The 24,442-nt window shown below is 44.0% G+C and overlaps 1 protein-coding gene across 2 annotated transcripts in view; it reads left to right on the forward strand.

Moving 5' to 3' along the window:
• Positions 1–1,470: 1,470 nt before the first annotated feature.
• mdfi (MyoD family inhibitor) overlaps positions 1,471–24,442 on the forward strand; it is a 90,198-nt gene continuing 67,226 nt past the window's right edge. Inside the window, exons 1-3 of one of the 2 annotated variants that reach the window (XM_048553435.1) lie at positions 1,471–1,505; positions 1,719–2,041; positions 2,359–2,463. In XM_048553435.1, the coding sequence (XP_048409392.1) occupies positions 2,376–2,463 (88 nt within the window). In that variant the 5' untranslated portion in view covers positions 1,471–1,505; positions 1,719–2,041; positions 2,359–2,375. Of the gene's footprint in view, positions 2,042–2,358; positions 2,464–24,442 lie in introns of both variants that reach the window. The other variant, XM_048553434.1, reaches the window with a different exon arrangement.

Consider the following 24,442-nt stretch of genomic DNA (forward strand, 5'->3'; position numbering starts at 1 on the left):
GATTTGACAAATATGATTTCCCCTTTGTAAAACCTGTTAACTGCGTCTGAACCATCTTTCCCTTGGGTCTTTTTGTGGCTTAAAGAAATGCAAATTTATTGTAATTTATTCACTTTATTCTATAAATGCTGGTGTTTGTCTCTGATTCATCTTCTAATACCATTTCTCAATCTACATCATATATATTAATAATCTAGATATTGGTGTGCAGGGGGCAACTTCAAACTTGGAAGATAATATTAAACTTGGAAGAATTGTAAACTATGAGGAGGAGAAGTTAGTGGGGTTGGCAGTTAGGTGGCAGATAAAGTTTAATGCAGAGAAGCATGAGGTGATGCATTTTTGTAGGAAGTACATGGAGAAACTATATAAAGGATGCAATTTGAGACAGAGTGTGGGAGCAGACAGACATTGGTGTATATGTGCACAGATCATTGAAGGTGATAGGACAGGCAGAGAGAGCATTTGAGAGAAGCATAAAGTGTTGTCAGCTTCATTAATAGGCACAAAGAATACAAAGGTGAGGAGACTATGCTGAATTTACAATGACACTTGTTAGAACTCAACCGCATACAATTATGGGTGCCACATTATAGGGAGGATGTGATTCCATTGGAGGGAGTGCAGAAGCAATTTATAAGGATGTTACCAGAGATAAGAAATATCAGTGATAAGGCGAGATTGACTGCTCGTCTTGGAGAGTAGAAGTTAGAGAGGAGTTTGATAAAGTTTTCAAAATCATGAGAGAGCTGTATAGATTGGATAAAGGAGAAACTTCTTGTTTGTAAAATGAACAAGAATGAGAGGGCATAGGTTTAGAGTGATTTGCAAAAGAAACAAGGCGAAGTGTGAAAACAATATTTCCATGCACCAAGTGGGTAGGGTCTGGAATGTACTGTCTGGAAATGTGGTGGAGCATTGAATAGTTGTTTAAATAAAAACAATGGATTGTGTTCTGGGGAAAAGGCTATAGTACTAAGTTACGATGCCTAGTTAGAGAGTCAGTGGAGATATGCCAGCTGGAATGGTCTCTTCCCTTCCTCCACAGCAATTCAGTAATCTGGTGGTTTTAGCCAACACTTGAGTTACTTTGCTTTTGGATTCATGTCCTTTTCTAAGTTACAACCAAGGCGGTCACAGCCCTGCCACTGAGCGAGCGCTCCTCTGTCCCTGAGGGAGATGTCAAACTGTCTCTGCGCGCTCCTATTTTGCAAGTGAACCTGAGGCATTGCTTACAAGAGGAACAGAGCTGTTGCCTTGATGGTCATCTCTTTGTGCCAGCACGATCCAAACAGCCTGACCTGGTCACACTGCTCAGTGTGGGAGCTAGCAGTGTTCAAATTGGCTGTTACATTCCTGCAATAGTTTAACAATAATCCCGGGGTAGTTTTTGAAAGCGCATAGGAGCGAAGGAAAGTTGGGGCGTAAGCAAAACCCTGTTTCACTTGTAACGTTAGAGCAGGTTTGGAACGAGGAACATCAGAGATGGCTCTGACAGAGCCCCAGTGAGTGGATACTCTGTTTCTGTGGGTCTTTGCCTGTCAGCTCGCTCTCTCACTCAGGGATCTGCTTCTCTCCAGTGAATTGTTAAAAAAAACACGTTTTATCTTTTCTCCCTAAACGATGCAATTGGAAGGAAACTGCAAGGGGGTTCTTGTTGATTCATGTCAAACCGGGCAATTAATTCAAACTCTCCCTCTCTCTCTGCTTTCTTCCAGTCTACTCTCTGGTTTTGAAGCCACGCAGTACGTCAGTTGCCGGAGTTATTTGTATGTTTTCTCTCTCTCTCTCTGAGACTGAGTAAACTTGCAGTGAGTTGCAGATTTCTTTTCGAAACGTAGATCCTGTAGGAGGAAACCGAGATCCGAAAAGCGGACGATTTCCGCCTCTCAGTGTCAGGCAGAGAGTGAGAGAGAACGGGACAGAGAGGGGGAATGTGAAAGGAGCCAGGGGAGATTAACAACAGCCCGAGGCAGCCCCGAATAGAGCCTAATGAACAGACAAGAAGCTCAAACCATCTCGCTGGAAGACTAAACTTGCAGTAAGTCTGAAAAGAAAAGTTAACAAGTTTTTTTCAGGGGCGAGGTGTGAGCTAAAGTTGTAAAAGTTTCTGAAATATCCAGCTTTAGCTCAAGTTAAACCGATGGGATTTATAAAAGATTTTAATTCATTCATAACATATAGAGCGCGCAAGTTTGAGGCGGGTGAATACAGCTATCCTGTAATCCCAGACTCAGGCTTTGTATCGAGTTTGGACAAGTTGCTCGTTATCGAGTGCCCTATTATACAGGGCACATTTAAAGGGAGGTTTTAATCAGCGGCGTGTAGCCTTCCTCAGTGTCCGTGTTCCGTTTACAGTTGCAGCAGATGTCTCAATGTCTCAGGAAAATCACCAGTGCTGCAGTTCCAAAGAACAGGAGCCATCGCCCACTTCACAAGAAACGCAATTGTCCCGGGATAGAGGTAAGGAGGGGGGCCGAGTGGTCGCACCGCGTCGGTAAGAGACAGAAATACAGGGGCTCAGGGTTAGAGAGAGAAATGAATCCATCATGTCAGAAACGGACATACAAGGTCAGAGAGACACAGAAACACAGAGTCAGAAACAAGAGATCAGGTTAAAGCGAGACGGAGATAGAGAAACCGAATGATTATCCCAGACAAAAAGACGCAATATACACTGAGGTACCAAACAGACGGGACACTATCAAGAACAGAGACTCAGACACAACGAGGAAAACTGATCCACACTTGAACGATACAGATATAAGCAGCATATGGACACTTAAATGAGAGACAGACTTATAGAACACACAGACAAGTAGAACATAGCCAGACACCATACTCAAAAGACAGAAGAATCATTGCCTAGCCGGTGGCATATTTCTGAATTTTTACGATTTCGGCACATAACCCTCACATGTTCAATTTCAGAGATAACCTAATGGACATCTCTAGTTACAACAATGAACAGACTGAGCCAGCGCAGTGTGGAATAGACTCATCATTAACACATGCATATTTGTAGAGCAATTGACAGACGCTCAGGGCACAGCCCAATCTTACAACACACTGAGTCACAAAACATTCATCTGATTGTATCTTTTTGTATTTTTGAAGCTTCTGAAAGTTGTATGTTTGAAAGGTTATTTATATTTCGGATGAAAAGTTGGATATTCTTTCTGACAAAATAAGCATGAATTTAGGCATAATGATCGACAGAGATGGGGCCTTTCAGTGTTCACTGTTCAGTTGTACTCCCATTCTTGAGTCAGAAGGTCAGGGATTCAACCTCCACTTCAAAGACTTGATGACATATCCCAGACCATTGTGTTGTGCTGGGGTATAAGACAGCATAGCAAGGCCTTGCCTGTGCTGCAAAACATCCCATGGCACTAATATGAAAAAAAAGGGTGGTTTTCCCATGTTATTGTCTGTTCAACTTCAGCAAAGCAGAAAAGGACAAAACTGGAGCTAAATCTCGATGCATTTTAAAGGATTTAATTTTCAGAGACTGATTACAAACATGCACAAGGCCCAACATCCACAATTAATACCCATTACATGAATACAACTTGCAAGATACAAATAAGACCAACAAATATCAATCCGTCAACAGACTTCAAAAATAGATCATCTGTCCATTTTCTCACTCCTGCACATTAAAGTTTGTTATGTGAAATTGGCTCCCATGTTTCATATACATGTTTATGGTATAGTTGCTGTTGTAAAATATTGATGGTAAAGCACTCTGTGATGTCCTGAGGTTGTGAAGGGAACAGTATATATACAAGCCATTACTTTCAAATCTAATATGCCATTTGCCTTTCTCATTGCTCACTAAAACTGCATACTAACTTTCTGAACTTCTCACACAAGGACAGCCAAATACACCTGAGCATGAATATTTTATAGTCATTCATGAGGCTACAGCATGGTGGTAATGACCCTAGGACAGAAATTCATAGCCTCAGGCTGGTGCTGTAAGGACATGGGCTTGAAACCTACCAATAATTGAATTAAATAAAAAAAACTGAGAAGAAAACGTCTGTCAAGTGTAGTAAAAATCAATTTGGCTTCCTCGTGTCTTTTCCAGGAAGGAAATCTCCTACTTTTCCCTAGCCTGGCCTACGTGCAACTCCAGCAGTATTGTTGACTCTTTATTGCCCTCTGGGCTATTAGGGATAGGTAATAATGCTGGACAAGCCAATGGGTCCATATCTCATGAATGAATAAACAAAAGTGGAAAAAGTATTCTGATTTTCTACCAAATTGAATAATCTCGTATTTCTAAAAACAAATCAGAAATATTTAATCAATTTGTCAACAACCTCCTTCCATAAAACCTTTGATCACTCAGATTTTCTTAGATTTCCTGAATGCCCTGTTAACACCCACTGTAATAAGGGATTCTGGAATTTTCCCAACAATTTAAGCCCAACTAACAGTCTCAAAGTTCCCTTTTCTTTTTTTCCTTTGTTTCCTGAATAGTAGTTTTTTTTCTACCTTCTAATCCACTGGGACAATTCTAAAATCTATGGAATTTGGAAGCTACAAACAATGCACCTGCTATCTCTGGCCCTGGGGATTTTTCAATCTTTTACTCCCATTAGTTTTACTGTACATTTTCCCTACTGGTAAATAATTACTGTTAAGTTTTCTCATTTCCTTGGCTCCCAATAAGCCATGAACTGTCTTCTGCTTGTGGAGACAGACAAAATATTTGTTTTATGACTCTGTAATTCCTTTTGCTCAATTAGGGCAACACAAAGAGCTCAGAGGTTAGCACTGCTGCCACACAGTGCCAGGGACACACATTCGATTCCACCCTCAGGTGGCTGTCTGAGCAGTGTTTGCATTTTCTCTCCATGCCAGCTCTGGTGTCCTCCCACAGTCCAAAGATGTGCAGGCTATGGTGGATTGGCCATGCTAAATTGTCCATAGTGTCCAGGGAGATGCAGGCTAGGTGGAGTAGCCATGGGAAACGCTGGGTTACAGGGATAAGCTGGGTCTGGGTGAGATGATTTTAAAAGGTCAGTGTGGAGTTGATGGGCTGAATAGTCTGCTTTTGCACTATAGGAATTCTATGGCTGTATTATCATTTCTCTTGTCAAAGCCATGAAGAGACCAGCATTTACTGTTGCTGTTCTTGACTTGTGTAATATCTCTACAGTGTTTCTTGTTCATTTATCTCCTCCCTTGTGGTCAATTATTTGTTCAGCCTTTATAAGTTTCTAAGTTTATTGAAATCTCTGGGCTTTCTCCATTTCTTCACAATATTACAAGCCTTTTCTTTTAAACTTTGCTCCCTTAGTCAGCCATGAATTGGTTACTTTTTTCAGGGTGCTCTTGTTTCACCATGGAATATATTTTTGATAACTCTTAACAGTTTCTTTTAATGTTTTGTAATGCTTACAGACAGTATGTCAGTTCAACAATTTCCCAATCAATCTTGTTTACTGTTAACTACGTAATTGGCTTTATTTAAGTTGAAAATGCTCGTTTGCTGACTCAAGTGATTCTTAAACCTAATGTGCAATCCCTCATATGATCACTACCACATAGGAACATTTACCTTGAAGTTATTAGTTAACATTATCACATTACACAATACAAGGTTTAACATAACATCGTCAATTGTCCAAAAATGGAAGATACTGGAGAAACTCATCAATCTAACCACCGCCCCTTGATGTTTAAAGGTGTTACCATCACTGAATCCCGCATTAGCAACATCCTAGGAGTTATCATTGACCAGAGACTCAACAGGCCTCACCACATAAACACAGTGGCTATTGGAGCAGGCCAAAAGCGAGGAATACTGCAGCGAGTACCTTTCCTCCTGACTCACTGAAGACTGCCCACCAGCTACAAGGCACAAGTCAGGAGTGTGATGGAATAGTCTCCACTTGCCTGGATAAGTGCAGCTCCAACAACATTCAAGAAGCTCGGCACCACCCAGAACAAAGCAGCCGCTTGATTGGCACCATATCCATGAGTATCTACTCCCTCCACCACTGACACTCAGTAGCAGCAGTGTGTACTGTCTACAAGATGCATTGCAGAAATTCACCAAAGATCCTTAGATCGTACCTTCCAAACCTGTGACCACTTCCATCTAGAAGGTCAAGGGCAGCAGATACATGAGATCACCTCCACCTTCACATTCACCTCCATGCCACTCACCATCCTGACTTAGAAATATATTGCTGTTCTTTCAGTGTCACTGGGTCAAAATCCTGGAATTCTTTCCCTAATGGCATTGTGGGTCAATCCACAGCAGGGAGACTGCAGCGGTTCAAGAATGCAGCTCACACCTTCTCAGGGCAACTTGGGATGGGCAAGAAATGCTGGCCAGCCAGTGATGCCCATATCCCACAAATGAGTAGAAAAGAAAGGTCTGGCATCTCCAGTGGTAGGAGAAACAGAGGTAACATTTTGAGTTCAAAGATTTTCAAAGTTTTTATTGACAAAGGAGGAGAAGGCGCGAGTGGAACCAAGAGGTTTTTGTTTCAGATCTCCAGCATCCACAGCACTTTATTTTTATCTGACTCTGCACTGGTTTGTTTCACAGCATACTGTTTCAGGAAACTATCTTTATTGCATTCCACAGCCTGTTTTCCAGATTACAAAAACAGAATTTGCTGGAAAACCTCATCAGGTCTGGCAGCATCTATGGAGAGAAATCAAAGTTAATACTTCAGGTCCTGTGACACTTCCTCAGAACTGCTGTTTTCCAGATTATCTCTGCCAACTTGATTTGTTCAGACCATATGACGATTAAAACTTACATCATAATTGTCTTAAGTTGTTGTTTATCTTGGTTTACATTCTGTCCAATCGTATAACTCCTGTTAGGCACCTGCAAAATATTTTGCTGTCATTTTCTGACACTTGTTACCTCCACCCATTTTGAGTCTACTTTCTGATTTCTGAGCCAAGATCCTTTCTCGTTATTATCCTGCAGTAACCATTACTATCCGGGCCATGTGATCTTTTCTCCATTTTATCTGTCTTTTTGAAATGCCTTTTTAAGTTCCCAACCTCGCTCACCTTGCAGCCACATGTGTGTTTCTCTTAAAATTCATTAATGGGCTGTGGATGTCAGAGAGCATCTACAGTCAACCACGTTGCAGTGGGTCTGGAGTCACATAGGCCAGACCAGGGAAGGATGGCAGTTTCCTTCCCTAAAAGATATTAGTGAACCAGATACACTTTCCCCAACATAAAAACTAAAAGGCTGCAGATGCTGTAAATCAGAAACAAAAAATAGAAGTCGCTGGAAAAGCTCAGCAGGCCTGGCAGCATCTGGGAAGAAAAATCAGAGTTAATGTTTCCTCAGAATGTTTTCCCCTACAATTGTTTTACCATCATGATATAAACTCTTCATTCCAGATTTTTTATTGAATTCAAATCCGACCATCTGACATAGCAGGATTCGAACCAAGGTCCCCTGAACATTATCTTGGTGTTTGAGTTTAATTTTTTGGCAATAATATCACTAGACCATTACCTTTCCAATGGAATGAAAGTTCAATTTTATCTTATTTATTATGTTAGAGTGCTTCATGCAGTGAGATAAAGTGCCTGTGATTGTTTTTTAACTCTTTGCTTTGACTTCTGTTGCTGGTGCACTGTTACTGTTAAACTCTGATATCTCGCTTGTGTTTACCTTAAGTGTTCAATGTGGCACAATGAGATTCAGGTAATTTACTTTGAAGTAACTAGAGATATGACTCAGACATCAGCAAGAGACAAGGTTCCGGTCTAGAATGAGCATGTGAAGAGTAGAGTCTTAGACAATAAAATGTGAGGCTGGATGAACACAGCAGGCCAAGCAGCATCTCAGGAGCACAAAAGCTGACGTTTCGGGCCTAGACCCTTCATCAGAGAGGGGGATGGGGAGAGGGAGCTGGAATAAATAGGGAGAGAGGGGGAGGCGGACCGAAGATGGAGAGTAAAGAAGATAGGTGGAGAGAGTGTAGGTGGGGAGGTAGGGAGGGGATAGGTCAGTCCAGGGAAGACGGACAGGTCAAGGGGGTGGGATGAGGTTAGTAGGTAGATGGGGGTGCGGCTTGGGGTGGGAGGAAGGGATGGGTGAAAGGAAGAACCGGTTAGGGAGGCAGAGACAGGTTGGACTGGTTTTGGGATGCAGTGGGTGGGGGGGAAGAGCTGGGCTGGTTGTGTGGTGCAGTGGGGGGAGGGGATGAACTGGGCTGGTTTAGGGATGCAGTAGGGGAAGGGGAGATTTTGAAACTGGTGAAGTCCACATTGATACCATATGGCTGCAGGGTTCCCAGGCGGAATATGAGTTGCTGTTCCTGCAACCTTCGGGTGGCATCATTGTGGCAGTGCAGGAGGCCCATGATGGACATGTCATGAAGAGAATGGGAGGGGGAGTGGAAATGGTTTGCGACTGGGAGGTGCAGTTGTTTGTTGCGAACTGAGCGGAGGTGTTCTGCAAAGCGGTCCCCAAGCCTCCGCTTGGTTTCCCCAATGTAGAGGAAGCCGCACCGGGTACAGTGGATGCAGTATACCACATTGGCAGATGTGCAGGTGAACCTCTGCTTAATGTGGAATGTCATCTTGGGGCCTGGGATGGGGGTGAGGGAGGAGGTGTGGGGACAAGTGTAGCATTTCCTGCGGTTGCAGGGGAAGGTGCCGGGTGTGGTGGGGTTGGAGGGCAGTGTGGAGCGAACAAGGGAGTCACGGAGAGAGTGGTCTCTCCGGAAAGCAGACAGGGGAGGGGATGGAAAAATGTCTTGGGTGGTGGAGTCTTAGATGCTGGGCTAGAGAGCTACATTTTATAACTTACTATGTAGAGATGTAAATAGAGTGTCACAGGGCAAACCCAGTTGAAGAGCCTTACTTAGAGTTGAGGAGCAAGCAGTCTCGGGGACAGTATATATGCACAGATATCCGAGCCCAGTATCTCAATGTGCAGGTGGTAGGATTGGCTTAAAGCACAAGGTAATGCAGTCCACACCTTTGCATTTTCTCTTTGGGTTTCAAAATTTTCCTACTTCCTCATTGATCATGGAACCAGTCAACACAGAAAGAGACAAATCAACACATCGTGCTTTGTCAGTTCTTTGAAGCAGCTTTGCTAACAGTCTTGCTGTCTTGCCCTTACATGAGAACCAGCAGCAGAAGCAGGCCATCTGGGCCTTCAAACCTCCTCTACCGTTCAATAAAATCATGACTGATCTTTTTGTGGACTCAGCTTCACTTACTTCCTCACTCAGCATAAGCCTTAATTCCTTTCCTCTTCAAAAATCTATCTATCTTTGCCTTAAAAAACATTCAACAAGGCAACCTCAACTGCTTCACTGGGCAGGGAATTCCACAGATTCACAGTCCTGCAGGTGAAGAAGTTCCTCCTCAACTCAGTCCTAAATCTGGTCCCCATTATTTTGAGGCAACACCCCCTAGTTCTGGTTTCACCTGCCAGCGGAAACAACCTCCCTGCTTCCATCTTATCTATTCCCTTCATAATGTTATATGTTTCTATAAGTTCCCCCCACCCCATCATTCTTCTAAATTTCAATGAGTATAGTCCCAGGCTACTCAATCTCTCCTCATAAACCAACCCTCAAACCAACCTAGTGAACCTCCTCCAATGTCAGTACATCCTTTCCCAGGTATATAATAACTAGGAGCAGGAGGGGTCCATTCAGCACCTTGAGCCTGCTCCACTATTTAATATGATCATGCCTGATCTCATCTCAGTCTCAGCTCCACTTCCCTGCCTGATCTCCATAACCCTTTCGCCTGTTTCAAATTAAACATCTGTCCATCTCCTCCTTAAATTTACTCAATGTCCCAGCATCTACTGCATTCTGGGGGAGAGAATTCTGCAGATTTATGATCCTTTGAGAGTAGTAATTCCTCCTCATCTCTGTTTTAAATCCACCACCCCTTATCCTAAACTGTGTCACCCCTTGTCCTAGATTACCCCACAAGATGAATTATCCCCTTTACGTTGACTTTGTTAATCCCCCTCAGTATCTTATATCCATCAATTAGATCTCCTCGAATTCATCTAAACTCCAGAGATCATTGGCCTAATCTCTCTCCTGAAGACAAACCCCTCATCTTTGGAATCAGCCTCCTCTGAACTGCCTCCAAAACAACTACATCTTTCCTCATGTAAGCTTTTTCCCTATTGCCTTGCTTTTTTTCCCCCCTTCTATCATGCTTATCCAATTTGTTTAATCTCTTTCAAACACAGTCATGAATCTGCCTCTGAAGCCCTCTCAGACATTGTGGACTGACAGCTCTGGTACAGCCAGGAGTTTGTATACACTGCATTGACAAGTGGCCCTTCCCTGACCACATACCTCCCTAAGACTTTGTACCTGGGTTCCTTTGTACCTAAGATGAAGTTGTAAGAGCTGGCTTGTAAAGTTTTCACTGTACTCATGTGAGTATGTGTGTCAATAAATATAAAGCTAAATAAGAAAACTTACTGGACATCCCTTTGGGAAGCATGAGACAAAGATAGTGCTTGTGACCAGGGAGAGCAGCACTGTCTGAGAACTGGAGCAGAACTGAGAGTGGTTTTTGTGAGCACAGTGATCAAATCGACTGCAGTTCATGAAGTGCACAGCCATGTTGCAGAACAATTTCTAGGATGGTTTTCTGGGATTTTGTTGGCTCCTATTCTGTCAGTGGAGTTTTGCGTCACTTGAATACACGTACAAACTGATTCAAGGGCAGCTTCAAGAACAAAGTTGCTGGAAAAGCTCAGCAGGTCCGGCAGCATCTGTGAAGGAAAAAACGGAGTTAATGTTTCAGGTCCGGTGACCCTTCCTCAGAACCTTTCTGTCAGCATGCATATGTGTTTGTGAGTGAGTGTTTATAAGTGTGTGTTTTCTAGCAACTTTGTTTTTGTTCCTGATTTACAGCATCTGCAGTTCTTTCAGTTTTCAAGAACAGCTTCTTTCCTGCTGTTATCAGAACTTTGAACGGGCCAGTCAAATGTTAATTCTAGTCTCTCTCTGTACCTTCGCTGTAGCTACAACACAATATTCTGCACTGTGTTCTGCTACCCTGATGCACTTTGTATGGCACAGTCTAACTGTAGAGCAAACAAAATAACACCTTGATACATGTACACACACACACACACTCACAAATACTTACACACCACACTAACATACACACACACACTCATGAACACACACTCATTAACATTCATACACACATACACACACACATTCTCACTTTTGCACACTCACTTACTCTAACACACTTATATACACACACTTACAGACACACACATTCACATTCAAGCAAACACACACTTATAAACGCTCATTCACAAACACACATGCACACTGGCATACATACCACCATACACTTACATACAATAAACACACAAACACACATACATACACTTACTCACACCCACACACTCCCAAAAACCTGGCATCTCACTGTTTCAGGGCAATCTCGTTAGTAATAGTTAGGAGCTTTCTGATCCTGAATAGGAAATACATTCAAACCATCTCAGGACAACTAATGGGGAACTTTTTAAAGAATAGTTGCTAATGTCATACGGGAAACGGAGAAGGCAATCTGTACGCAGCAAGGTCCCACAGACAACAATGTGATCATGGCCAGAGAATTGGTTTTGGGATGTTGGTTGAGGGATAAATCGTAGTCATGACACTCCGGGAGCTCTTCCCTCCTCTTCATTAAATAACATCATGTGCCCTTTGCACAAGCTGAGAGGGCAGAAAGCAGGTGGGGGTGGGGGATAGTTGCCATCACCTCCTTCATACCTAGGGGAGAGTACGAGACTGACTGAGACAACACTGATGTCTGTCTTTCCTGCTCTGTTCAGCCACTTTGGGAACTCGCTGCTAAAACTGGGGTGGACCTTCATCACATTTCAGGATTCAAGACTGATCAGCACCTCCCAGTGACAGAGGCAGGGATGTGTATGAGCCCTGGTGATACTCAATCAAGGAACAGGAAGATTTTGGTGAGAGAAGTGGTGAACAGGAGTGCCAGTGAGGGGAAGCAGTGGGCAGGAAGAGTTGGTGGGAGGATTTTTGGGGTTGGTTGGCTTCAAAGTGACCAGGCTTTTAATGTAAATATGGCTGATGCATAGTGTGAGAAAAAGTAAGTGACAGATTGGATAGGTGAAAAGTTTCTAGAGAAGGAATTAACATGGTTGGCTGAAAGGAATTAACATGGTTGGCTGTAATATAAGTTGCAGAGTCATCTGGACCAAATGGGATACATCTAATTATGTGGAGGAAAGTGAGGGTGGAACTTGAGTGCTACAATTCCTGTAGAGAGCGATGACTTTTAATAAAGGTGTATGTGCTTCCTAGAAACTAGTTGAAAAGAACCATATGGCAAAATTGTATCAGAGATAATGGGAACTGCAGATGCTGGAGATTCCAAGATAATAAAATGTGAGGCTGGATGAACACAGCAGGCCAAGCAGCATCTCAGGAGCAGATGCTGCTTGGCCTGCTGTGTTCGTCCAGCCTCACATTTTATTATCATATGGCAAAATTTCCTGGTTTTAAGACTTGGACTATAACAAGCCAACAAGGGGTGGCACAGTGGCTCCGTGGTTAGCACTGCTGCCTCACAGCGCGAGGGATCCATGTTCAGCTCCACCCTTGGACGACTATCTGTGCAGAGTTTGCACGTTCTCCCCGTGTCTGTGTGGGTTTCCTCCGGGTGCTCTGGTTTCCTCCCACAGTCCAAAGATATGCAGAGTAGGTGGATTGGCCATGGGAAATTGCCTGTTGTGTTCGGGGATTGTGTAGATTAGGTGGGTTATAGAGGAATGGGCCTGGGTGGGATGCTGTGATGTTTGGTGTGGACTTGTTGGGCCGAAGGGCCTGTTTCCACACTGTAGGGATTCTATGAAAGATTCCAGCTTCTGCTGTGTTCTGACTGAGCTGATCCATGCTCAGCTGATGACTCAGACCATAGTCAAGAGAAGCAAAATAGTGCAGATACTGTCAATCTGAAAAGCAGAAAGTGCTGGAGAAACTCAGCAGGTTTGGTTGTGCCTGGGGAGAAAGAAAAACAGAGTTGATCGTTTGAGTCCAACATGGCTTTACTTCAGAATGCAGGATGAGTCATATCAGACTCAAAATACTTACTCTGTATCTCTCTCCACAGATAGTGCCAGAGCTGTCGAGTTTCTCCAGCATTCACTGTGTTTGTTTCTGACGATAGAACTGGCTTTCACATCCCCACAAGATCAGCTAGAGACTCTGCTTCTGGTTCAAATCCAGTGACCCCTGGCAGAAACTACAGATGCCTGATGAAGGTATAATCTGCTGTGATGCCTATCACAGATGAATAGCCTCAAGCTGGTCTGTGTGCAGAACAGAGACAACACCAGTGGAGCAGTATCGCATTATAAATCAGTTAAGTGATTTTGAGAGGAAGGCAGAGAGGTAGAGAAATAAATTCATCTTGATGTTGTAGAATTGGATCCAGAAACTCTTATTCCAGCTTCTCTTTTGGCCCTTGTTGCTAAAATTAAGCAGTGTTCCTATGAGGAATCGGGCAGAATGTTTCCAAACAGATTGAGCTCTGTGCTACCTCCAACTAAGTGAACAGGGAAAGCAAACAAATAAATATTTTGTTTCCCTAATTATTGCTAACACTCAGATAGTAATATGCTGATGGTTAGTTCAAGGTGTTTGTCAGAGTTAAGGAACACAGAAATTCAGAGAGGCTAACATTGACACATTTCTTGCCAACATCTAATTTAGCTCAAATGTTTCCTGTTTTGAAAGGATTAAGACTGGATTGCAAACAGACCTTTATTTATTTTGTGTGAATTTTGCGTTCATCTAGATGAAAAGTGGGAGTGTGAAAATAGAAGGGTTGTTAATTTTAACATCAGTCTTGAATCAGTTACAACACGGGATTAGAAACAGAGTAAAGCTCCCTCTACACTGTCCCTCATCAAACACTCCAGTTACATTGACAGCACAGGGTTAGATACAGAGCAAGTCTTCACTGCCCCCAGGACAGATACAGCATGGGGTTAGATACAGAGTACAGCTCTCCCTCTACACCATCCCCATCAAACACTCCCAGGACAGGGACAGCACAGGGTTAGATATAGAGCAAAATTTAATCTGCGTTGTGCATTTCAGGAATGCCTCTCTGAAATGGTCTGCTAAGTTTCTAATACAGATTCACTAAAAACAAGCCCATGTTGCCAGAACATCTGCTTGTGTGAAGTTATCCAATGACGAAATTTTGGCTGGGATGGGCCTTTTTGCAGTGGAGATTGGAAAGTAAAATTTGTCCTCAGTACGATGTAGAAGGTCCTGAGGGCAGTTCACTGAGTGAATGGCGAAAGGACACCCCCGGCTTGTGGGTGAGACTAAGGGACAGCACTGGAAAGTAAGGCAGTGGAGTGGAGTTGAGGTCGCACTCAGTTCGGCCATGATTGTATTAATGGTGAGATAGGCAGGGGAGACTGAATGGCCCACACATACTCCTGACTCCTAGAGAACACAGTTGCCCAGATGATCAGCAACTAGACGGAGCCCCAAAGATGTGCTTCAGGACCTGTGGATATCCCAAAGCACTGACTCTGTAGAAATTGCCCAGAAAGTTTAACTTTCCAACTGGTACATTCCTTGCTTGCTGGGAAGTTCCTACAAAGCCTTGGAATCTGAGTTAGAGTTGGAGATGTTGGACAGTTCTGACTTGTTTACCTGGACAATTATCTATGAAATATTAGCCAGATTAAAACCATGGGTAATCATAAAAACAAAACCATCCCTCCACCCTGAACTCACCCTGACCCAATTTCACTATCAGACTCTCTTCTAATAGTTCCTCGACTTCTGAACCTTCTGACCTGATCTCCCAATCCTCAGATCCCCATGTGTTTCAGGATAAGTGCCCCCTCACACTCTCTTCTATTTGATAAGACACAACGTAAACCTCAAGTCGGCAATATCCTTTGTTTCCTCAATAGGTCTTCCTGTTGTAAACATTCAAGCCAGTAACTGATCATTAGCAACAGTCTACTCTGCAACTTTCTCTTGTTCTTCCTTGGCTCCTGACTACAAATCTTCCAATGGCCAATGGCACTGATCACACTGCTCTGTCAAAATATTTCCCAGGGCTTGAACCTTGCAAAGTCAGAAATCACACGACACCCAGTTATAGACCAACAGGTTTATTTGAAAAGACAAGCTTTTGGAGCGTAGCCCCTTGGGCAGGTGAAGTGAGAAAGAAACACAGAACACAGAATTTATAACTAAAAGATCAAAGGGTCACACAACTGATGAGGATGTATTAAACAAACCTAAGATGTTGGTAAATCTTTACACAGTTAGAAGGTTTTAATTGATTAATATGTATATGTAAATCCCCAAATTTCATTCAAGTCACTGCCCTGAGAGAACTAACGATTTTATCAGTTTAAAGAAAAGGAGGTTTTTCAGTCAGACATTGCATGTTAGATGTGAGACCTCATTTAGGATCTGTTTGTGTTTTGATTTGGAGTCAGACTGGTTTTATTTCAAAAGTAGCAATTTATAAAACACCATATTGACTGACTGTCTATAAATTGTGTGCATTTTGAACAAAATAGAATGCATCAGCAAATATAAATTCACCCCATAGATTTATGTGCATGTGTGAGAGTGTGTATGTGAGAGTGTGCGTGCATAAGTGTGTGTGTGTGTGTGTGTGTGTGTGTGTGTGTGTGTGTGTGTTTGTGAGAGAATGTATAGTGTGGTGGGGTCGCTTGGAGTTCACAGCAAACTCCCCAACCTTCAGGACAGCAGCGACCACAACCCTGTCATGGCAACCTTTGCAAGACATGTCAGATCATCGACATGGGCACTACCATCACACATGGGCACATCACCCACCAAGTACAGGATAGATACTCATGTGATTTGGCCAGCATTGTCTATCTCTTATGCTGTAGGCAAAGATGCCCCGAGGCATGGTATATCGGTGAGGCCATGTAGACACTATGACAGTGGGTGAATGGACACGACATAACAATCGCCAAACAGGAATGTTCCCTCCCCGTGAGGGAGCACTTCAGCGGCTAAGGACATTCGGCCTCTGACCTTTGTGTAAACATCCTCCAAGGCGGGCTTTAGGATACACAACAACAACAGAGTCACTGGGCAGAGGCTGAGAGCCAAGTTCAGTACCTGTGAGGACGGCCTCACCTGGGACCTTAGGCTCATGACATAAACCAGGTGGCCCCACTGCACTGTATAATCTCACACACTCACTCACATGCATTTATACACACGCACTCTTTCACACAAACACACGCACACACAAACACACACACACACACACACGCATGCATACATACACACACACTCACTCACCCTCTCTCTCCCTCAAACACAAGCATACACAAACACACTCAAACATATACACAAACGTTTTGTTCAAAATGCACACAATTTATAGAGAGTCAGTCAATGTGGTTTATAAATTCCTACCTTAGAAATAAAACCAGACTGACTCCAAACCAAAACACAAACAGATTCTAAACAAGGCTCTACCCCTAACATGCAATGTCTGACCTAAAATGTCACCTTTTCTTTACACTGATAAAACCTTTAACTTTTTTCATAGCAGAGACTTAGAAGAAATGCATGGATTTACATATACATATTAATCAGTTAAAATCTTCTAACTGTTTAGAGATTAAACAGCATCTTAGGTTTGTTTAACCCATCCTCATCAGTTGTGCGATTCTTTGATCTTTTATTAATAAATTCCATGTTCTGTGTGCTTCTTTCTCACTTCACCTGGTGAAGGGGCTACGCTCTGAAAGCTGGTGCTTTCACATAAACCTATTGGTCTATAACCTGGTTAACAAGGTGTGGAGCTGGATGAACACAACAGGCCAAGCAGCATCATAGGAGCAGGAAGGCTGACATTTCGGGCCTAGACGCTTCATCAGAAATGAGGGAGGGGAAGGGGGTTCTGAAATAAATAGGGAGAGAGGGGGAGGAGGATAGAAGATGGATAGAGGAGAAGATAGGTGGAGAGGAGACAGACAGGTCAAAGAGGCGGGAGTGGAGCCAGTAAAGGTGAGTGTAGGTAGGGAGTTAGGGAGGGGATAGGTCAGCCCAGGGAGGATGGAGTGCAGTGCCACAATGATGCCACCCGAAGGTTGTAGGAACAGCAACTCATATTTCACTTGGGAACCCTGCAGCCCAATGGTATCAATGTGGACTTCACAAATTTCAAGATCTCCCCTCCCCCCACCGCATACCAAAACCGTCCCAGCTCGTCCCCTCCCCCCACTGCATCCCAAAACCAGCCCAGCTCATCCCCTTCTCCATAACCTGTCCTTCCTCTCGCCTATCCCCTCCTCCCACCTCAAGCCCCATCCCCATCTCCTACCTACCAACCTCATCCCGCCTCCTTGACCTGTCTGCCCTCCCCAGACTGACCTATCCCCACCCTAACTCCCCACCTACTCTCAACTTTACTGGCTCCACTCCCACCTCTTTAACCTGTCTGTCTCCTCTCCACTTATCTTCTCCTCTATCCATCTTCTATCTGCCTCCCCCACTCCCTATTTATTTCAAAACCCCCTTCCCCTCACCTGTTTCTGATGAAGGGTCTAGGCACGAAACGTCAGCCTTTGTACCCCTAAGATGCTGCTTGGCCTGCTGTGTTCATCCAGCTCCACACCTTGTTATCTTAGATTCTCCAGCATCAGCAGTCCCTATTATCTCAGACTATAACCTGGTGCTGTGTGACTTCTGACCTTGTGTCCCCCAGCCCAACAACGGCCTCCCCACATCTTTGAAACTTGCAAAGATGGGTCAATGATCACAATCCCCTTTGTTTTCAGCTTTGTAAAATACAAACCTGTGTAACCATTTAACCAGATTATCTCAATTAGTTTTGTTCACTTGTCCTGCTCTGTGGCCTTCAGATTGTCCACAGAAGATTCTCAATTTTAAAAAACATGCTTTATTCCTTCAAAACGCAACAGCAAGACTGACAATGGATGAAAGCTGCAAGCAAAATCACTGAAATTAAACAAAAAATTGCACATTACTTCCTTTAGAAATTCAGATTGTAAAATTACCCATAATTATCCCTGATTCAGGCACAAAAAGACACTGAAGGGCTGCCTGGAGACTAGGCATGAGAAAGGCACCTATAATCTCACCTTCGTGCAGCTGACGCTCCAATTACAAAGAAGTTTTGGAAAAAATCCACTTGAGCAAAAGACATTTGTGTTTCAATTCTTTTCAGTGACTGGTTTTACAGAGCGAAAAGTGGATTTGGAACAAATGAGTTTTATAAAATTGAAATTGCTCTGGATTTTAGCTTCATTACAGATAAAAGGTTGATTTTTTTTATAAAGTATTGAAAAGAAAAGACAACATCGAACCTGTAGTGAAAACTTAACAAAGGCTGATTTAGTACCTAATGTGCCTTATATATTAAAAATAGAAATCAAAAATCATGGAACAAGCAAAGGCTACTTTCTCCAGTATCCCCAGTACCTCCATACAACCTCATGTACATCCGAGATAACACAGTGTGGAGCTGGATGAACACAGCAGGCCAAGCAGCATCTTAGGAGCACGAAAGCTGACGTTTCGGGCCTAGGCCCTTCATCAGAAATGGGGGAGGGGTAGAGGGTTCTTTATCTCTCATGTGCATCCAACCTTGCCACGGAGTTTACCAACCTCTTTAATCTCCTTCCATAACCCCGGTATCCTCAATCCTGTCACAGATTTTACCCACTTATTAACATGAATTGATCTCTGGAGGTTGCTATGGTCTCCACTTGTCACCCGAACTTTATGTTCAGTTACAAAAGCAAGTCCACAGTTTCCTGTTTCAATGGTTAGCCTTTGAGATGGCTCCCAGGTAGTTTCTGAAACAACTGCATGGATTTCATTGGTTTAAACATACAGCCTACTCTACATTAGCTCCTTTCAAAGCCTGGAAAACTCTTCCCTCCCTCTCTATTAGATCCCCTTTGGCACAATTTTCTCAACAGTGTGCTAAAGCTAACAAAGTGTGGAGCTGGATGAACACAGCAGGCCCAGCAGCATCTCAGGAGCACAAAAGCTGACGTTTCGGGCCTAGACCTTTCAGCTGCCTGTAGATCTGGTCATTGATGACAGTAGCTGCACTATCTGAACTTAAGTAGTTTAATGTGAACTTTTGTTTCTCAATATTAGTCCATAATTGTCCAGGACCGAGATCCAGGTTTAACTTTCCAAGAGAGCTGGCTCACTTGTTAACCGACAAAATGCAAGAGAAAAAATCCTAAGAAAAATATTCAAACTATAACCATGAGGAAGCATTTCTTTACAGAGTAATAACAACTGAAAAGTGTTGCAGAGATTGAGTCCAATTCACAGATAAAGAACAGCTGGCATCTGGGACAGGCAGGCAGCATGCCTGTATTCAGGAAAAATTCATTCAAATGGGCTGAAGGGCATCCTTCAACTGCCTCAGAGTATTCAATCTGGCTCTATATATGCAGTCTATTCCACCCATCCTTTCTGTGCTGGCTCTTTGCAAGAGCTAGTAAATTTGCGTTATTCACTTATTCCCTTCTCATAATTTATTTTTCATGTTGAAGAATTTATCTAATTCAGTTTTGAATTAGGTGGCACAGTGGCTCAGTGGCTGGCACTGCAGCCTCACAGCGCCAGCGACCTGGGTTCGATTCCAGCCTTGGGTGACTGTCTGTGTGGAGTTTGCACATTCTCCCCGTGTCTGCGTGGGTGTCCTCCGGGTGCTCCGGTGTCCTCCCACAGTCCAAAGTGTGCAGACTAGGTGGGCTGACCATGCTAAATTTTGCCATAGTGTCCAGGGATGTGCAGGCTAGGTGGATTAGCCATGGGTAATACAGGGATATAGGGATGGGGGGCGGGGGGGGGGGGGGTTGTCTGTGTGGGATGCTCTTCAGAAGGGTTGGTGTTGACTTGATGGGCCAAATGGCCTGCTTCCACATGGTATGGACTTTACGTTTATTCAGTGAATCTACTTCTACAGCATTTTCAAGCACTGCATTCCTGATCAGAACTGACTGTGTGGAAAAAAAGCTTCATCTTCCCTCTCTGATTTATTTGCCAAACTCCTTAAATCTCTCTTCTAATAACTGACCATGCAGTTAGTGGAACCAGTTTCTCCTGATTCACGCAAGTGGAGGCCTTCATAGTTTTAACAACTGCATTAAATCTCCCCTTAACCGGCTCTGCTTGAGAGAGAACAATCCTGGTTTCTTCACTCTCAAAACATGCTCAAGAATTTAATGTAGTCATTGAAATAAACTAAAGTGGCTATTCTTTAAGAAAATTGATGCTCCTGATGCTTTGATATTTAAAAACTATAATTTTTCAACCTTCTATGTTTAGTTTGAAGGAAAGTTTGTTTTTGGACAATCTTTGGGCAGTGAGTTAGCAGCAGGCCTGGATTGGTGGCTTCTCCTGTTTAGTCTGACATTCAGGCAGGAAAACTGTCCCAAATGAGTTCGCGGCAGGTTCTGAATCTGATCAAATCCAAAAAAATGCAACAATTGAGCAAGAGTTGGCTTCACCTCAACATTCTTGCTTGAAGCAACAAGATACGAAGTGAGTGTGGGTGAGAGAAGGGTCAGACAAGGCACAGGTGAGCAGTTGTGGCCAGAGGTAATTTGCTGGTGGTTCTTGTGTTATACCTGACGTGACAGAGATCACTGCTGGCCCAGACAGTGCAAGTAGGAGAATATTCTAATTACCAACACCACTGTCAGCTCAACTCAATGAGCAGAAAAAATGTGTGATATGATATTCCAATTGTTAAGCTGAAAGAAATCAAACACAACTGGAGCGAATGTTAAGTGGGTGATTTTTTTTTAGATTAGATTCCCTACAGTGTGGAAACAGGCCCTTCGGCCCAACAAGTCCACACTGCCCCTTGAAGCATTCCACCCAGACCCATCCCCCTATAACCCACACCCCCCTGAACACTATGGACAATTTAGCATGGCCAATCCACCCAGCCTGCGCATCTTTGGACTGCAGGAGGAACCGGAGCCCCCGGAGGAAACCCACGCAGACACAGGGAGAATATGCAAACTCCGCACGACCGTTACGCGAGGCTGGAATCGAACCCGGGTCCCTGGCACTGTGAGGCTGCAGTGCTAACCACTGAGCCACCATCCCAACATGTTATGTGCAGGTGTTGTCTGATTGAAACACAGGAGCTGGAGCAGGCCATTCAGCCAGTTGAGCCTGCCCCACCATTCAATACTACCATGGCTGATCAAAAACCTTCAGGCCTTTCACCCGCGTAGAGGTGGCAGCAGCAAGTCAGAGCTCCTCCTGGTGATCGGTGTGAGGCTCACAGGCTGGCTGAGAGTCCAGGCTGTGGCTAGGCCCAGGTGCCTGCATCAGTAGCTGAGCGTTCCAACCACCTTTTATGGAGATAAGAATTTAAACTTTAAGATCTGGACATTTTTCTCACCTTTTGGTTTTTTTTTTATTCCTGCTGTTGTTTGTTCTTTAAATTCTGGCTTTGTAACCAAGATGGCACTGGTGAATGAGAGATAATGGGAACTGCAGATGCTGGAGAATCCAAGATAACAAAGTGTGAAGCTGGATGAACACAGCAGGCCAAGCAGCATCTTAGGAGCACAAAAGCTGACGTTTTGGGCCTAGACCCTTCATCAGTGAGGCACTGGTGAATGGCGACTGTACACTTTTCACCATACTCATGTATTCTTATAAGTGAATATATGCAACATTAAAATCTAATTCTAAATTTACTTCTAATTCTGCACGCCATTGGTAATCGGAAATCTGTCAATCTCTACCTTAAACAAACTCAAACACCAAGCTTCCATATCCCACTGAGGTAGAGAATTCCAAACATCCACAATCCAGTCAGAAAAAAAAACTCGTCTCAAACCAAATGGCATCCCTTTATTTTTAAATGGTGTTCCCTGAACCAGGGGAAATCCCTTACTTGTGATTCACCTGTCTGTCCTTTTGAGTACTTTATAAGTTTCACTGATTTCACTTCTCATTCTTCAAAACTCTGGTGAGTACAGGCCCAGTTTGTCCAATTCCTTCCTTGTAGGACAGACGTGCCATTTCCATTCTTTGCACTCCATCTAAGGTAATAATATGTTTCCTGATAAGGAGATGGAAAGTACACACAACGCTCCAGGTATGGTCTAACCAATAGCAATTAAAGGAAGACTTTACTATTCCTGTTCTCGGAACTTCTTGCAATGAAGCCTAACATTGCATTAAGCTCTCCATTGGCTTACCACACCTGCATGTTAGTCTCCAGTGACTTATTGACAAGAGCATCCAGGTCTCTTTGCACATCGACACTTTCCAGTCTCACACCATTTAAAAAACACTCTGCACATCTGTTTCTCCTCCCAAACTGGAGATACCTTCACAATTTTCCACATCATATTCCATCCAGCATGTTCATGCCCAGTCCCTGAGTCAACATCCTGCTGAACCTGCATTACATCTTCCTCATATCACACACACTCTCTTAGCTTTGTATCATCTTCATATTTGGAAAGGTTACATTTAGTCCCCAGTTCCAACTCTAATATGTTGTGAATAGCTGGGGCCCAAGTACTGATCTTTGCCACAGTCCAATAATCATAGACTGCCATTGTAAGAATGACCCATTTTTCCTTACTATCTGTTTTTTGAAAGTCAACCAATCATTAATTCATGCCAGTACATCACCTACTATCCAATGAGCTTTAATCTTTTTAACCAGGTTCCTGTGGGGGGCTTCATCAAACCCCTTCTGAGAATTTAAGTAAATCATGCCCATGTCTCTCTTTCATCAATTCTATTAGTAAAACCTTCAAAACCCTCCAACCAGTTCATCAAAAATGATTTCCCATTCCTAAATGGGGAGGCGATGGCCTAGTGGTATTATTGCTAGACTGTTAATCCAGAGACCCAGGTAATGTTTCTGGGGCCCATGTACAAATCCCCACAAGGGCGGATGGTGGAATTTGAATTTAATAAAATACTTGGAATTAACAATCTGATGATGACCGTGAATCCATTGTTGATTGTCAGGAAATACCATCTGGTTCACTAATGTCCTTTAGGGAAGGAAACTGCCATCCTTACCTGGTCTGACTTACATGTGACTCCAGACCCACAGCAATGTGGTTGACTCTTAACTGCCCTCTGGGTTAGTAGGTATGGGCAATAAATGCTGCCTGGCCAGTGATGACCTCATCCCGTGAACGAATAAAACAAAATAAATCCATGATCATAAAGTGTGAAGCTGGATGAACACAACAGGCCAAGCAGCATCTCAGGAGCACAAAAGCTGTCATTTCAGGCCTAGACCCTTCATCAGAGAGGGGGATGGGGAGAGGGTTCTGGAATAAATAGGGAGAGAGGGGGAGGAGGACCAAAGATGGAGAGAAAAGAAGGTAGGTGGAGAGGAGAGTATAGGTAGGGAGGGGATAGGTCAGTCCAGGGAAGATGGACAGGTCAAGGAGGCAGGATGAGGTAGTAGGTAGGAAATGGAAGTGCGGCTTGGGGTGGGAGGAAGGGATAGGTGAGAGGAAGAACAGGTTAGGGAGGCGGGGATGAGCTGGGCTGGTTTTGGGATGCAGTGGGGGGGGGCGGAGATGAGCTGGGCTGGATGTGTGGTGCAGTGGGGGGAGGGGACGAGCTGGGCTGGTTTTGGGATGCGGTGGGGGAAGGGGAGATTTTGAAGCTTGTGAAGTCCACATTGATACCTTTGGGCTGCAGGGTTCCCAAGCGGAATATGAGTTGCTGTTCCTGCAACCTTCGGGAGGCATCATTGTGGCACTGCAGGAGGCCCATGATGGACATGTCATCTAAAGAATGGGAGTTGGCGTTGAAATGGTTCGCAACTGGGAGGTGCAGTTGTTTATTACGAACTGAGCGGAGGTGTTCTGCAAAGCGGTCCCCAAGCCTCTGCTTGGATTCGCCAATGTAGAGGAAGCCACACCGGGTACAATGGATACAGTATACCACATTGGCAGATGTGCAGGTGAACCTCTGCTTAGTATGGAAAGTCACCTTGAGGCCTGGGATGGGGGTGAGGGAGGAGGTGTGGGGGCAAGTGTAGCATTTCCTGCGGTTGCAGGGGAAGGTGCCGAGTGTGGTGGGGTTAGAAGGGAGCGTGGAGAGGACAAGTGAGTTGCAGAGGCAGTGGTCTCTTTGGAAGGCAGGCAAGGGTGGGGTTGGAAAAATGTCTTGGGTGGTGGGGTCGGATTGTAAATGGCGGAAGTGTCGGAGGATGATGCGTTGTATCCGGAGGTTGGTGGGGTGGAGTGTGAGAATGAGGGGGTCCTCTTGGGGCGGTTGTGGCGGGGGCGGGGTGTGACACAGGGCAGCAGACCCTACAAGATGTGGCACCATCTTCAGCTGGAGTGGGATTATTGGAGCAGCAGTGACATGGAGGCAGC

This window comes from Stegostoma tigrinum, chromosome 21, assembly GCF_030684315.1.
Source record: "Stegostoma tigrinum isolate sSteTig4 chromosome 21, sSteTig4.hap1, whole genome shotgun sequence".
NCBI classification, from domain to species: domain Eukaryota; kingdom Metazoa; phylum Chordata; class Chondrichthyes; order Orectolobiformes; family Stegostomatidae; genus Stegostoma; species Stegostoma tigrinum.